Consider the following 13,443-nt stretch of genomic DNA (forward strand, 5'->3'; position numbering starts at 1 on the left):
GACACACAAAAATGCAAAGAACTTAAACTCCTACCATATCATTACAAAAAATAAAACAGACTAAATTTTTATTCATTATTTTAACATCTTCAAATGTACTTATCAGGGTAAACAAATATCTCTTCTCATGTCTCAGGACAGAAGTCAGGTTTTCATTTAAAGGACTGTGAAGAAACTCTTTCTATGCACAGCTGTAACTACCTGTAACTACCATCTTTTTCCCTGCAACTTTCACTGAAGCATGTGGTAATGTCTGTTGCCAGAGAAATGCTGCTGAACTTATTTGTTTAGGCAGTTGTTACATTCCTAGAAAGAAGAGGAAAAAAGAAAGGCAGCAGAGATTTAAATGTTGGAACAAATCAATGCAGACTTTTAAAAGCAAATGTATTGGGGTTTTTTTTTTAGCTGAGTCCAGGCATTCTGAGAGCTAATAGAGCAGTGTGAAGATAAGGGTTATTTGACCAGGTTGCCTTGTACCTGTGAAAATATATGTAGCAGCCTTCTGCATCAGTGGGAATCAGAGCAGTGGGACCTGGCAATACCAAAAATCTGTGGTGCTGCAGAAATGAGTGCTAGACTGTCTGAAGGCTTGTGTAAGAGGCTGAATGGGGACAAGGACACTTTCGGGTAGTGCCGGGAAGTTTAAGAGGACCTGACAGAAGATTTTCACATGAAATGGTGTGAGAAGAGGAAAGGAATTAAATGCCAAGTATGATTACAAGGTTGTGAAGGGAAATGATGAATTGCTTGAAGATGTTTGCTTTTCTAAGGAGAACCAAAAGAACACAGTAGACTTCATTGGCAAAAGCAGGGACAAAGGCAAGATATTTTCTAGTTCAAAACAAGAAATAAGAAGAGAGCTGTCAAAAGCTGCATGCTGTTGTGTTTTGCCAGGCTAAAGCCAGCAGGTACAACAAGTAGAGTGAGAGTGTTCGTTGTCCTCTGAATGAAAGAAATTGTTTTTCAGAGTTAGCTGTTTGCTTGTTTATGATCTAATTGCCAATCGTGGGCACTCAATAAGTTCCCTGAGAATTCAAGTTCTTTGTTTTTTATTCATGTAGGAACAACAAAAATGCTCGTTTTAGTTTTTCGTTTAGTGACATTAATGACATTTGTCAACATAGCCATCTTTAGTGGATTTGCCCAGCTATGACTGGGAATTAATAACAATTTCTATGGTCACTCCACAAAAAGGAACTATTCTAGTTTCTCTCTTTACTATGCCCAATCTCTGCAGCATAAGCAGAGAGCGAATGTCCTTGTTTTCAAAATACAGGTTTCACTTACTGTTTAAATGAAGTCAGAAACCTTTTGAGCAAGTATGAGTATAAAATAAAAAGTAAAACATGGTACCTTATGTCATAAAGACTGTTTTCCTTTTCATTAAGCATGAATGGAATGCATACACAAAAACTAATAATAAGAGAGGGAAAGGAAGTTAAAATAACTGACTGATTTGCCCTTTTAAAGCACTCTTCTCCATAGGGAGCAAAAGTACAAGGTTATGACAGAAGACAATCCAAGATACTTTCAAAGGATTTTTTGGTATTTAGAGAAAGGGCCAGAACTAAATTTAAATGTGTAGAAAAATGTAGGACTTTTTCAAAATAAAGATAAGATAATAAACTCATCAAGAAGGGAATTTCCATGCTGCATTCAGACTGATCTTCCTAGAAGATGATATTTGGGAAGCTGGAACAAAGCTAGGAAGAAAGCCAGGGTCTTCATGTCGTCTGCTTGGAATATGAGGAGAATAGGATACCTGAAGAGGTAACGAAAGTGAAATAACTGTGAGAGAATGTTGAGGCATGTTAGTGAACCTTAGAGGCCTAGCTGAGGTTGACGAAACTGTATAACTTCCAATGATTGTGGGGCAAGATGGAAGGGGAAGAAAACACATAAATAAATGGATATAACACACAGGTCTTGGCAGGTTTTAGTTTGAATCCTGGTTGAGTGATGACCCACGAGCCACTTGTTTGAACTCCTATTGCACTCTGTGGATATCTAGTCAGTACTGCTGAATGAGTCTCCTCAGAATCCGAAAATGCCTAAGCTTGGGAGATACCTCTGGAGAACATATTTTCCCACCCATCTGCTCATCAGAGTCACCTCAAGCAAATTGCCCCTGACCACACCCAGAACACCTTTGAGTATCACCAAGGTGGGAAACTCAAAAACCCCTTTGGATGTAGGTGAGGCTTAACTACCTGCATATCCCTGCGTCCTTTTTCTTTCCCTTCCTGAGGAGAGCAGTGACATTTGTTTTCCACTAGTCTCAGGCACCTCTCACAGTCACAAAGATGATTCTAAGATTATCAAGAGTGCCCTCCAAATGACATCAGCCCGAAGGATGCAGCCATCAGGGCCCAGGGAATGATGTAGTTTGCCTAAATATTCAGTCACCTGATCTGACATGAGGAAGAAGATCTTCCCATCTGCAGACTTCCCCAAGGTCTGCAGGACCTTGTGTTCCTAAAGACAAGACCTACTGGGAAAGACTGATGTGAAGAAGATGCCCTGTGTCATCAGGATCCCTGCGCCACCCAGCAGTCAACCCACATTTTCACTCTTCCTTGAGCCACTTCTGTTCTTACGAGAGACCCTTCTCACTTTTGACACGCTGTGCCAGATGTGATTCCAGGTAGGCTCTGGCTTTCCTAGCTGTGTGTCTGCATGTTTGGACAATGCCTCTCTGTTCCTCTCAGGCTACCTGTCCATGCTTCCAGCCTCCATGTACTTCCTTTTTGTGTCTGAGTTTAGGTAGGAGCTCCTTGTTCAAACATGCAGACCTGTTGGCATTTTTTGCCTGAATTTGTGCTCATTGGGATGGATTGCTTTTGCACCTGGAAGAGGTAATCGTTGCACATGAACTAGCTTTTTTGAGTCACTCTTCCTCCAGGGTGTTACCCCACAGGACTCCTCCAGGCAGAACCACAAAGAGGTTGCATCTGCTCTCCTGAAGTATTTTCATGGAATGGAGTATGGACTGAATGTCACATGCCAGAAATGCCCATGGTCTGCCGAGAATGGCCCTTGGCTGTGCTCTGCATAAGTGGGGATTGCCATGTACTGTTACACGAGTCTGCACTTCCTTCACATTCCTTACTTACCTAGTCTGTTGATTGAGATAGATTTTTGGTCTTGCAGGCATGTGTCTGCTGCCAGGAAAACATGTGTCCTGCAATGCAGAAGGGTTTGCAACTGGCAAGCCACAAAATATAGAATCTGGGAGTTGCATTTAACTGGTGTTTGGACTTCTTTAAAACTTTAACTAGGTTTATGTGGGCAAGAATTTTCCATACATTTGCTATTATTTAAATTGCATACAAAGCTAGCTGCTTTTTCAGTCTTAATTAAAGATCTGATCTCACAGCATGTTTTTTGCTCTCAGTAAATAGAAGAATAGAATAGAGTAGAGTAGAGTAGAGTAGAACAGAACAGAACAGAACAGAACAGAATAGAATAGAATAGAATAGAATAGAATAGAATAGAATAGAATAGAATAGAATAGAATAGTTGGACATGAACCTACAATGATCATCTAGTCCAGCTGCCCAGATTGGATTGAATCAGGCACTATGATTTCAGCTGCCATTAGACAGGGACCTCACATGTCTATGTCTATGAATCTCATGTAAACAGAAAAGAATCAAACTGACAAATCAATATAGACCTGGACACATTTGTGTATACAAAAGAAAACTATGAAAGCTAAGTTCTGTTATAAACATTTTTGATAGCTAGCATGCAAACAAGGGAAAATACTCATCTAGCACTTCTGTGGCAGCAGAGGTATGGTACTTTGAATGTTCTTTATGTCTATAGACATAAAATCCTGAACTTTGTATTTCCTAATGTATTAACACTGAGAGAATAACCTTATAATACATCTCTGACAGGAAATATGTACTTACTCCACCAACTATGTTCGCGTTGCACATCACGTTAGTATTAGTATTCATGCCACGTTAGTATTAAATTTTTCAAAGGAGAAATCTTGATATCTCTTTAAGTGATAGAAGAGCTCCCTGGGCAGTGTTTCATAACTTTTTAGGTCCTTAAAAGAGAGGCAAATGTATCAAAATTTAAACTGTCTCAGAGAGGCAGATTAAAGACAAACTTGTCTTGCAGTGATTCATAGCTTGTTTTATTTTTGAGAGGTTTTAATGGCTTTTGCTCTAAGTAGTGTCTGCTTATTAGGTGCAAAGCACTGAAATTACTCTTTTTAATATAACAGACTGCAGTATCCTGATTGCTCCCCCTGCCATCATCTGATTACCCTGAGTGATGGACATATCTGGATAATAGGAACATTCTAGGATGCTGTGGCACATGGTCAGGAGATACACTTGAGTGATGTTTTTGTTATTTCTATGTTTGATTAATTCTTCCACGTAGGGGAAGTATTGGAAATCAGGTGGAAATGAGAAATAAGAGAAGAATAATTGTTAGAGGTGGGAAGGAGATGAATTGAGGGGAGATTTAACTCTGGTTGTTCTGTAAAATCTTAGAAGGAAGTAGGCTATTCCCTAGCAATGTAGCTTTGCATTTAGGTTTACACCTCTCCTGTGTATTAGCTTTGTGTTTCAGTGGAAGAGAGTTAAACTTTTTGGGACACTAAATGAAGAGAGTTAAACTTTTTGGGACATTAAATGTAGCAGAATCTCTCTTGGTCAAATGTTAACTGACCAGTTACCTCCTGACATTTTAATACAGTGCTATTCATTCGCATCTTAAATGCTCCATGTGGTCTTGCTTAATTGTTGTTCTCTTCCATTCTTGTCACAACATTCTCATTGGCAGGTGAAGTAGTTGTGTAATTTTGTTTGAGGGACAAGCAATGGTAAAAAATAAAAGGAGTAATGAGGAGGGAAAGCATTTTATTGCTTAGACTCTTATTTTGTTTCATTTACATTTTTAAATTAGTTCCCACTTGCCTGAGCTGTTTGAAGCTCATCTGAAATATGTTTTTCAGAATAATTTTATCTTGTTATTAAAAACAATCCTTTTATCTTTTTCATGATTAATGAGGGAAGAAAATGCCATTCTGCAGGTTTTGATCATTTGCCAAATGTCTCTGCTTCATTCTTCACATCAAGGAAGTTTATGTCTATTTTCTAAAACCAGTGGGGTTTGGTGGCAGCTTTTCATTGGTATGTTTTTTCTGGAAAATCTAAATGTTGCTGAAAATGTTGCACCCATTAGGAAAATGAGGATAGCCTAGCTGCTTACCTATAGGTTTCTTGGCAACATGAAATTTTCTTTGCAGAGAGAAAGCAAAACTTGTGAAGAGCTTTGTGAAAAGACAGTAAAATTGTCCTGAAATTTTTGCTTGGAAATCTCTTGCCAAGATGAAACTCATACACTCTTAGTTTTTGCACAAACCCGGAGAGTGTGAATGTGTGTGCACATGGGTTCATGGATGGTTTTGATAGAAGTGGATTTCCATTCTCCAGAATGCTTCATATGCAAGGCCTCCACTACTCTGGTAGCCCATACTTGATTTTTTTTCCCTCAGGAAAAGAATTACAGTCTGGGGAAGAAGCAGAAAGAGAAATAACGTGCTCTGCTTTTATTCTGATCACTGTCGTATTCTTTGTCCAGTTGTGATCTTAAATCATGGCAGTGGCATGGTGCACCTTCTCATGTTGCATGTAAAAACTGCACATTTGATGATTGGAATTATATTCCAGCTATAGTATAGATAATTTCTTAACTCCTGCGCATAATCATTTGGATGTGGATTTCTTCATTTTCTTTCAGTCTGAGTTGTCAATGACTGTCTCCCAGTGGAGTAGTATTGTGCCTGGATTTCTTTTGGTTATTCTATAAACTACTTCATAATGCAAATTAAGGAAAATTAAAGGAAGAGCTGGCCTAACTGACTAACTCATCTTGTGGAATGTTCAGTTATATTTCATTTTTAAGCTTATCCCTTTGTAATCTCTCCTTTTTGTCTTTTATTCCAGTCCCCTCTGCTGTGCCTATGATGCATCAGGTGAGTCGTACTACCAGTAGCATCACACTGTCGTGGCCTCAGCCAGACCAGCCCAATGGGATCATCCTGGATTACCAGCTACGCTACTTTGACAAGGTGAGCAAAAAGTGACACTGAGCGTTTTCTGTCTGGGAGATGCACCCCTGCATCAGGATGAGCAAGGTGGAAAAAAATGTTTCCGTTATGAGGAAGGAACTAACTTCAGCAGTACCAGAAGTTTGTAATATACATGTCATCTAACATCAGTCTATCTGCATTTCCCAACTTGGAAACATCTAGGGACAAGGCAGATTTTAGGAAAAGACAAGACACTTGTTTAAGCTTAAAAGCTGTGGCTAACAATAAGTTTAGTATCAGCTTACACAGGTAACAGTGGAAGGAGCTGAAGTTTCTATATATGTTTACTGGAATTAGACTCACTGCAAGTCTGTCATTTTTTTATGAGAAGAAGTCTCGTGTCCCCATGTATGCCTGGACAGACATCTTTAAGAATCTTATGAGGAGGAATGCACTCTTTCATTCGCCAAGTGGCAAATAACTCTTTGTGTCCTGGAATTACAGGGTGGCAAATACAAATTTGTCCTCCATTCACATGTCTTGTGACTCCTAATCCATCTGACTTGAAGGGAAGAGATGTGTGGGGCTGTTCAGACAAACTCCCATAATACTGGTCTTTCACATAAATATCTTTGCAGGATTTGGCTACTATTTTCTAGTGGTAAAAAGGACTGCTATTTGTGATAACATGTATAGCAGCTTCCTGGATACAGCTTTACACGAGTTCTTGCTCTGCATTCTCCTAGGACAGTACGTGAGTTTGGAGTTTATAGAAAGTGAAGCACAGGACAAAGTTTTGTCTTTCATTTTTGTTCAGATTGAGTCTTTAGCAGAGCTTTGTGGGAAGCCCAGGCCTGGGGGAATGAAAAGCAGCAGTGAGGAATAAGTGATGTGCGAGAAGTAAGGTCTGGAATAGCAGCTGTTGTTGGGAGGCTCCGTAAAGGTTCAAAGAATATTGGGTTGACATGGAAACTGTCATGCCCTGATAAGGAGAGTGAGCAGCGTAGGCAGAAGTTTCACATTCCTTTTTGGTCATTGACATTCTCAGGCAGAAGATGAGGATAATTCCCTGACCTTAACTAGTGAGACCAACATGGCCACAATATCAAGTCTGAGCCCAGGCAAGATCTATGCCTTCCAAGTGCGTGCCAGGACAGCCATCGGCTACGGCCCTTACAGTGGGAAGATGTACTTCCAGACTTTAACAGGAGGTAAGTGCTGCCATTTTGTGCCAAGGTCTGCACATGATCACCTTCCACTTGCCTGTGTCCCTGAGTATATTGGCTTATCCTCTGGAGGACTGCTACCAGACACTCCTACTCAACTTGTATTTCTGTTTATAATGATTTGCATATGCAGATTTGTTCACTCAGAGAAGCTTCATGCTGTCAGAGAGTATTGTTTATGCTACTTCCATACTCCCCAGCCCTGCTCCTTGTTGCCTGTGTGCCTCTGGCCAGCAGGTGCAGAGTGTGCCATTAAAAATCTCTTTAGGGGGATGTGGCAGTACGTAGCACTATACACTGCTGTAGTTCGGCCCTCAGCTGTCATGGGACATCTTTCAGCTGAAAGCTCTGTGAATGTCTAAAAGACAGGTGGGACACAGGACACAAAGGTAGGTGAGACACAGGCATATGTGCAGAAGCTTGCCTTCCAGCAGGATCACCATCCTTTTGGTATGGATCAAAGGTACTCAAGTATGTCACCGGCAAGCTGCATTAATAGGGGACAGTGGGATCACAGCCAAGGTGTAGAGCTAGCCTGTGCTTAAGTGGCTTGTGAGCTGTCAGTGGACCGGGGGAAGAGAAAGTAGATTCTGAGGGAGCACTGGCTTTTCAGATGTAGGAGAGAAGGTGCTGTAGAGGCAGAGTGACTGGGAAGCGAAGGGGCTGGTAGGGATGGAATTATGGGTGAGATCTAAGTGAGCAGAAGGGAAACTCTGCACAGTTCCTGTCCTCTGCATCCGTGTGCATGTGTGTGTGTCTTCTTGCCAGGGGAGCGCTCAGAGATGGTGCAGGACCGGCTGCCACTGATCGTGGGCTCAGCGCTTGGGGGTCTGGCCTTCTTGGTAATTGCTGCCATTGCCATCCTTGCCATCATCTTCAAGAGGTGAATTCCTTGACCTGCTCATGTGCACTTCAGACAGTGGAACTTCCTTACCCCCCCGCAACATAACCCCGTCCCAAGGGAAACAGCCTGATCTGCATTTATCCAGATGTCCTTGAGATGCCAGTCTCTAATTAAGGAAAGATCCTGCCCCATTACTCTTATCTGAGGAGCCTCTCCTTTGGTAAACCACTCGTGTACTTAGCTGATATTTGGCTAGTTAGCAATATGAACACAAGGAAAGCACTTCAAAGCTGGTACTCAAAAGGTATTTAAATGCATCACTGTGAAGGAGGGACTGTAAATTGCATTTTAGGCAAGCAAGTGGAGAATGAAACAATGTAGTGGAGACAGCCTGGTGGAATAAGTATGCATATCCAGTTAATTTAGAAGGTGATAAATACCCTTTCACCAAGGACAAGAAACAAGGGCTCATTTGCTGCAGAATAAAATCTGTACAACCCAAATGGTTCCATTGAACACTAGCTCATAAAATACAGGTTAAAGAAAGCAAATGCCACTTTACATTTCGGAAAGAATAAAGGGTGTATAAAAGATTGTAGAGATAATCTGTTACAGAAAAAAAGAGACAAATTTTAAGGAGAAAAAGTAAGGGTTGTTCTTTTTGTAGAGGTACAAAAGTAAACAGTGGGGGTTTTGTTATTTGAAGAAAAGAAACAGTCATTACCTGCTCCTTGAATTTACTGAGGTTTGAACTTAATCCCCTAGATTGTCAGTAATGGATTTATGTATCTTTGCTCTACTGTGCCTCTGCACAAGAGGGACTTTTTAGCATCTTCTGCTGACCTAAAAAAATGTATAAACTACTTAACTTTAGAAAGTGACATCTAGTTTTAATGATTTCTTTTTTGCTCTCTTCCCTTTTCTAAATTTGTTTTCTCCTGTGTACATTCTCTTTTAGTATTTTTCTTTTGGGAAAGAAAAGAATAATCAAATATTGTTATGTTTGAAATGTTGCCTCCTTTTGTTATTTTGAACTGTTAAAAATACAATTTCTTGTTACAGCTGAAAATGTGATATTATGTGCACAACTCAATAAAGCATATATTTTTCTAAAAAAATAAACCAAACCCAGAATAAGTTAATATTATCAAAACTGTGTTGGGGAAAGACATTAATGGCGTCTGTAAATATTCATATGAGGAAATACCATAAAAAATAGATTCATTTATCATTAAAGAATTGTGTACATTTAATAGAGAGTTTTTCAGAAAAAGTGGAGACACCAAATTTCTATTTTAAATTTGTCCTTGATAAGAAAAGTAAGTTTGAATATGCAGAAAATGAGGAACACCAGATGAAATGAGTAGTTCTTTAAAAGGTTGAACATATGTAGAGTCAAATGCTATGACTTTAATTTGTTTTTATAAATTGTTGGTACACATTTTTGAGGCAATATGTGCTGTGAAATACCTATTTTAGCTAATTGTTTTGTTGGCTTTTTATATGGAAAACAATTAATTTGTTAGATAACCTATAAAAACCATTATTGTAGACCTGACTTTCAGGTTCAAAAACAGTTAGAGCTCTGAGGTGTAGGCCCTCAGAAAAGGCAGCTTCTTTGCACAAGAGAAAAAATTTTGAAGGTAAAACTGTCTGTGGTTTTGAAAGCAGAATTTAAAGAGATAAGTCTGACAAGTAAGAATGATACAGTTAGCTGTTAGAATGTCAGAATTACTTATGTTCATAAAGAAAAGTAACAAAATGTTTCATGATACTTTGCCTTCAAATGCTAATTGAATCAGCAGCTAAAAGGTCTCATGCTGAAACAGCAAAACATGATTTGACACAAATCCATGCAGACAGCAGGGATACTGCAGGATACTGTAGGGTTTGATTTACAATCTGGTCTAATTAATAGGATGATTGGAAATGAGCATGAAATGTACATTTTTTTTTTAGAAAAATGAACACTGATTGGAACAAAGGAAGTAGCTTGAAAATGGCAAATAGATTTAGTGCAAACGAAGAATAGAAGGAAACTTCTAAAATAATTAGATTGTGTGGGAAATAAATGATTGAATCATACACATTCAGAAGGAGAATGAAATCTGAGAAATGCCTATGCTGAGAAGGACCTATGCTTACTGGAAATTAGATGCATATATGCAATAAACCTTACAATAATAAAGAACATACCCATTTTGATCTGCACATGCAAAAGTCACATCAAGGAATAGATTTCCATCTGTTTGGGTCTGTGTGGTCTGGTTTGGGTACCATGCTTACCAGTAGAATGGCCAAAGTAAATGCTGTTAAACAAAGCCAGGAGGAAAAATAACTGGGGGAGAGCTATACATATTAAGCATTAGAGTAAATAGCTCTTAGAATGCTTTTGAAGCACTTAAAAGGCATCACAGAAGGCGGCATACATTATAATTGAAAAGAAAAATTTGTTGTAATTAAATTAAATTAAAATGCAAATTTAGCCTGAATAGCAAGAAAACTTCCAAGGCAGTAACATTCAACTGTAATATTCTTTTTCAGGATAGTATTGGAAACCTTACCATTTTTCATTTCTAAAGTGGGCATGCCAAGAGTGGTATAAAAACCAGCACATAGAAAACAAGTATGCATTGTTTACCAGGAGATGGGCAGGATCTTAACATCCATCTTCTTCCCCTAATTTCAAGGATTCTCTGAGCCTTGCACTGAGAAGCCTACCCCAGCATCTGATGAGAGACTCCTGTGTGTGTTTTGACTTTCCTTTCCTTTGTGTCCTGCAGTAAAAGGCGAGAGACTCCATACACAGACCGCCTGCAGCAGTATATCGGTGCACGAGGTAAGTGTGTTTGAGCAACAGATGGCAAAGGCCTGTCTCTTTTCAGGACTCTTAAACACCTGTGTGTCTCAGAGTTTGATTCTGGTGATGTTTTGGGCTGTTTCCCCCACTGCAGGACTCGGAGTGAAGTACTACATTGATCCTTCAACCTATGAAGATCCCAATGAAGCCATTCGAGAATTTGCCAAGGAGATTGATGTGTCCCTCATCAAGATTGAGGAGGTCATTGGATCAGGTAGTGTGAGAATCCACAGATTATATACAGTGCCTTCTTGTTCACCTTGAGACCTGGCACACTACTGGCCTGAAATGGACCCATGGATCCATGGTATATCAAGTGTCCTAGGATATCTAAATCTAAACATATTTCACCAAAATTCATTTTAACCTACTAACCCTTAGATGCTGGCTTTAAATCAAGTTTAAAACACCCTTTGAAGACTCAGAACTCCTCATTTGAACTCTGAAGATGTAGTAGTCTCCAACCTTCACCAAAAACTTTCCCTTAATATAAATGGTCCCATAACCCTATTTCCAAGCATCACCCAAAGTCGTCCACAGTAGAATGCTTTAGTACATCTGACTACAATCCATTGCTGTGTTTCCTTACTTGGAGTGTGTTTCTTCCCTCCCTGACAGGAGAGTTTGGAGAGGTGTGCTTTGGGCGCCTAAAACACCCAGGGAAGCGCGAATACATGGTAGCTATTAAGACCTTGAAGTCAGGTTACACAGAGGACCAGCGGCGGGAGTTCCTGAGCGAGGCCAGCATCATGGGGCAGTTTGAGCATCCCAACGTCATCCACCTGGAGGGGGTGGTCACCAAGAGCCGACCAGTCATGATTGTCACGGAATTCATGGAGAATGGATCACTGGATTCATTCCTCAGGGTACCACAGAGTCTCCCACAGTCATTAACCTCCACATCTTGCTGCTTGCCAGTCTCAGACCCATCCTTCCTCTTCACTCCTGTCTCCCTAAGCCCTCAGTTGCCCTCTTCAGGTGCAATAGAAATGATAGTAAATAGCCACAGTAAGTTTTGGGTCAGCATGGTGAAAATACTCCAAGGGCTCAACATCTATATAAAATTCCAGTATTTTAGACTTCTTCAACTCCAGTTAAACAGGACCAAATCTTTGTACACATCCTCTCAGTTGCTTATGTGCATGTTTCAAATTTTTCCTTTCTAACAATGTTTTTCAGACTTTAGTTCACAGAATATTTTCAAATTTCAACATTGTAATGAAGTAATGAAACTTGAAGTTATTTTTGGATTTTGAGTTTTCTAGTAATAAAACACAAATATGGATAATTATGTATTATAGCTGCTTCACTTCCCTTTTTTATTGATTCATGTCCTCATTCACGCACAAATGCTTTGGCAGGTACAGTTTGAAGAGCATGTGAACCCCGTGAGTGGAACTGCATGGAAGCCATTATAAAGATCTTAGTAAAGGCAGTTTTGTCTGCTCACATTCATTTATTAGTAGTTAGTGAGGTTAGGTGTAGGATGCTAAAGAGGGATGTGGCCACAAGAGGAGGTTTGCTTTCAGGAAAAGGTCTGATTTTATTTGAGGTTCATTCCTTTCAGCCCACCCTCCTTTGTAATTTGTCATCCTTGAGCCTTCAGGTTTGGGCTGAAATTAAGATGTGTGCTCTCTAACTTCATAAATCCACCTAGTTTCCTTGCTCTTTGTTAGTCTCCCCTGTTGGCTTCATGTTCTGTGGCCATGAGAGCCTGTGTTTTCCTCCTCCCTTGCAGCAGAAGGAAGGGCAGTTCAGTGTGCTGCAGCTGGTGGGAATGCTGCGGGGGATTGCCGCTGGCATGCGCTACCTGTCCGACATGAACTACGTGCATCGTGACCTGGCAGCACGAAACATCCTGGTCAACAGTAACCTGGTGTGCAAGGTGTCAGACTTCGGGTTGTCCCGCTTCCTGGAGGATGATGCTTCCAATCCCACCTACACTGGGGGTCTGGTGAGTCACTGCTGTGGTGGGAGCTACGGTACTGCTGACAGATAGAATTTTTTCCTGTGTTCCTCCTTGGTTTGGTGTACCCTCTTTAGTCCATCTTGAGACCATAGAGAAGCATGGAGCAGAGCCTTCTATCTTGTGGGCTATTTTTTCCAAAGCAGTAGAAGTTAAAAATAACTGAGTATCTGAGCCACTCTGCCATGTGAAGTCTCAGTGCTGTTCTTTGTGGCATGATGGTGAATAGATCAAACCTCACAGCCTGATGTAGCTATTATCTTCCCCCTTTCAGCTTTTTATAGGAGGGATAAGGGGCTGAAGGAGAGTTTACAATCCTGCACTACCACTCTGAAGAAAGAGTCAGGTTTTTTCCTACAGAAAAGATAAATGGCCTAAGTGTATTTATGGGCTTACAACCAAACATCAAATGAGCTTATTGCCTATGAAGTTGTGACACCTGTCACACATACTACAAAAGGGGTGGGAGTATAACAGGTGGATTGAAAA

The 13,443-nt window shown here is 40.2% G+C and overlaps 1 protein-coding gene across 1 annotated transcript in view; it reads left to right on the top strand.

Moving 5' to 3' along the window:
• Positions 1-13,443, top strand: part of EPHB6 (EPH receptor B6) — a 66,448-nt gene that overhangs the window by 48,811 nt on the left and 4,194 nt on the right. Inside the window, exons 7-13 of the mRNA XM_066175370.1 lie at positions 5,973-6,097; positions 7,107-7,269; positions 8,053-8,167; positions 10,912-10,967; positions 11,083-11,202; positions 11,607-11,854; positions 12,727-12,942. Coding sequence (XP_066031467.1) covers positions 5,973-6,097; positions 7,107-7,269; positions 8,053-8,167; positions 10,912-10,967; positions 11,083-11,202; positions 11,607-11,854; positions 12,727-12,942 — 1,043 coding nt within the window. The remainder of the gene's footprint in view (positions 1-5,972; positions 6,098-7,106; positions 7,270-8,052; positions 8,168-10,911; positions 10,968-11,082; positions 11,203-11,606; positions 11,855-12,726; positions 12,943-13,443) is intronic.

The sequence above is a fragment of the Chamaea fasciata genome, unplaced genomic scaffold (genome assembly GCF_029207755.1).
Source record: "Chamaea fasciata isolate MVZ Bird 193981 ecotype frontalis unplaced genomic scaffold, bChaFas1.0.hap1 SCAF_2, whole genome shotgun sequence".
Taxonomy (NCBI): domain Eukaryota; kingdom Metazoa; phylum Chordata; class Aves; order Passeriformes; family Sylviidae; genus Chamaea; species Chamaea fasciata.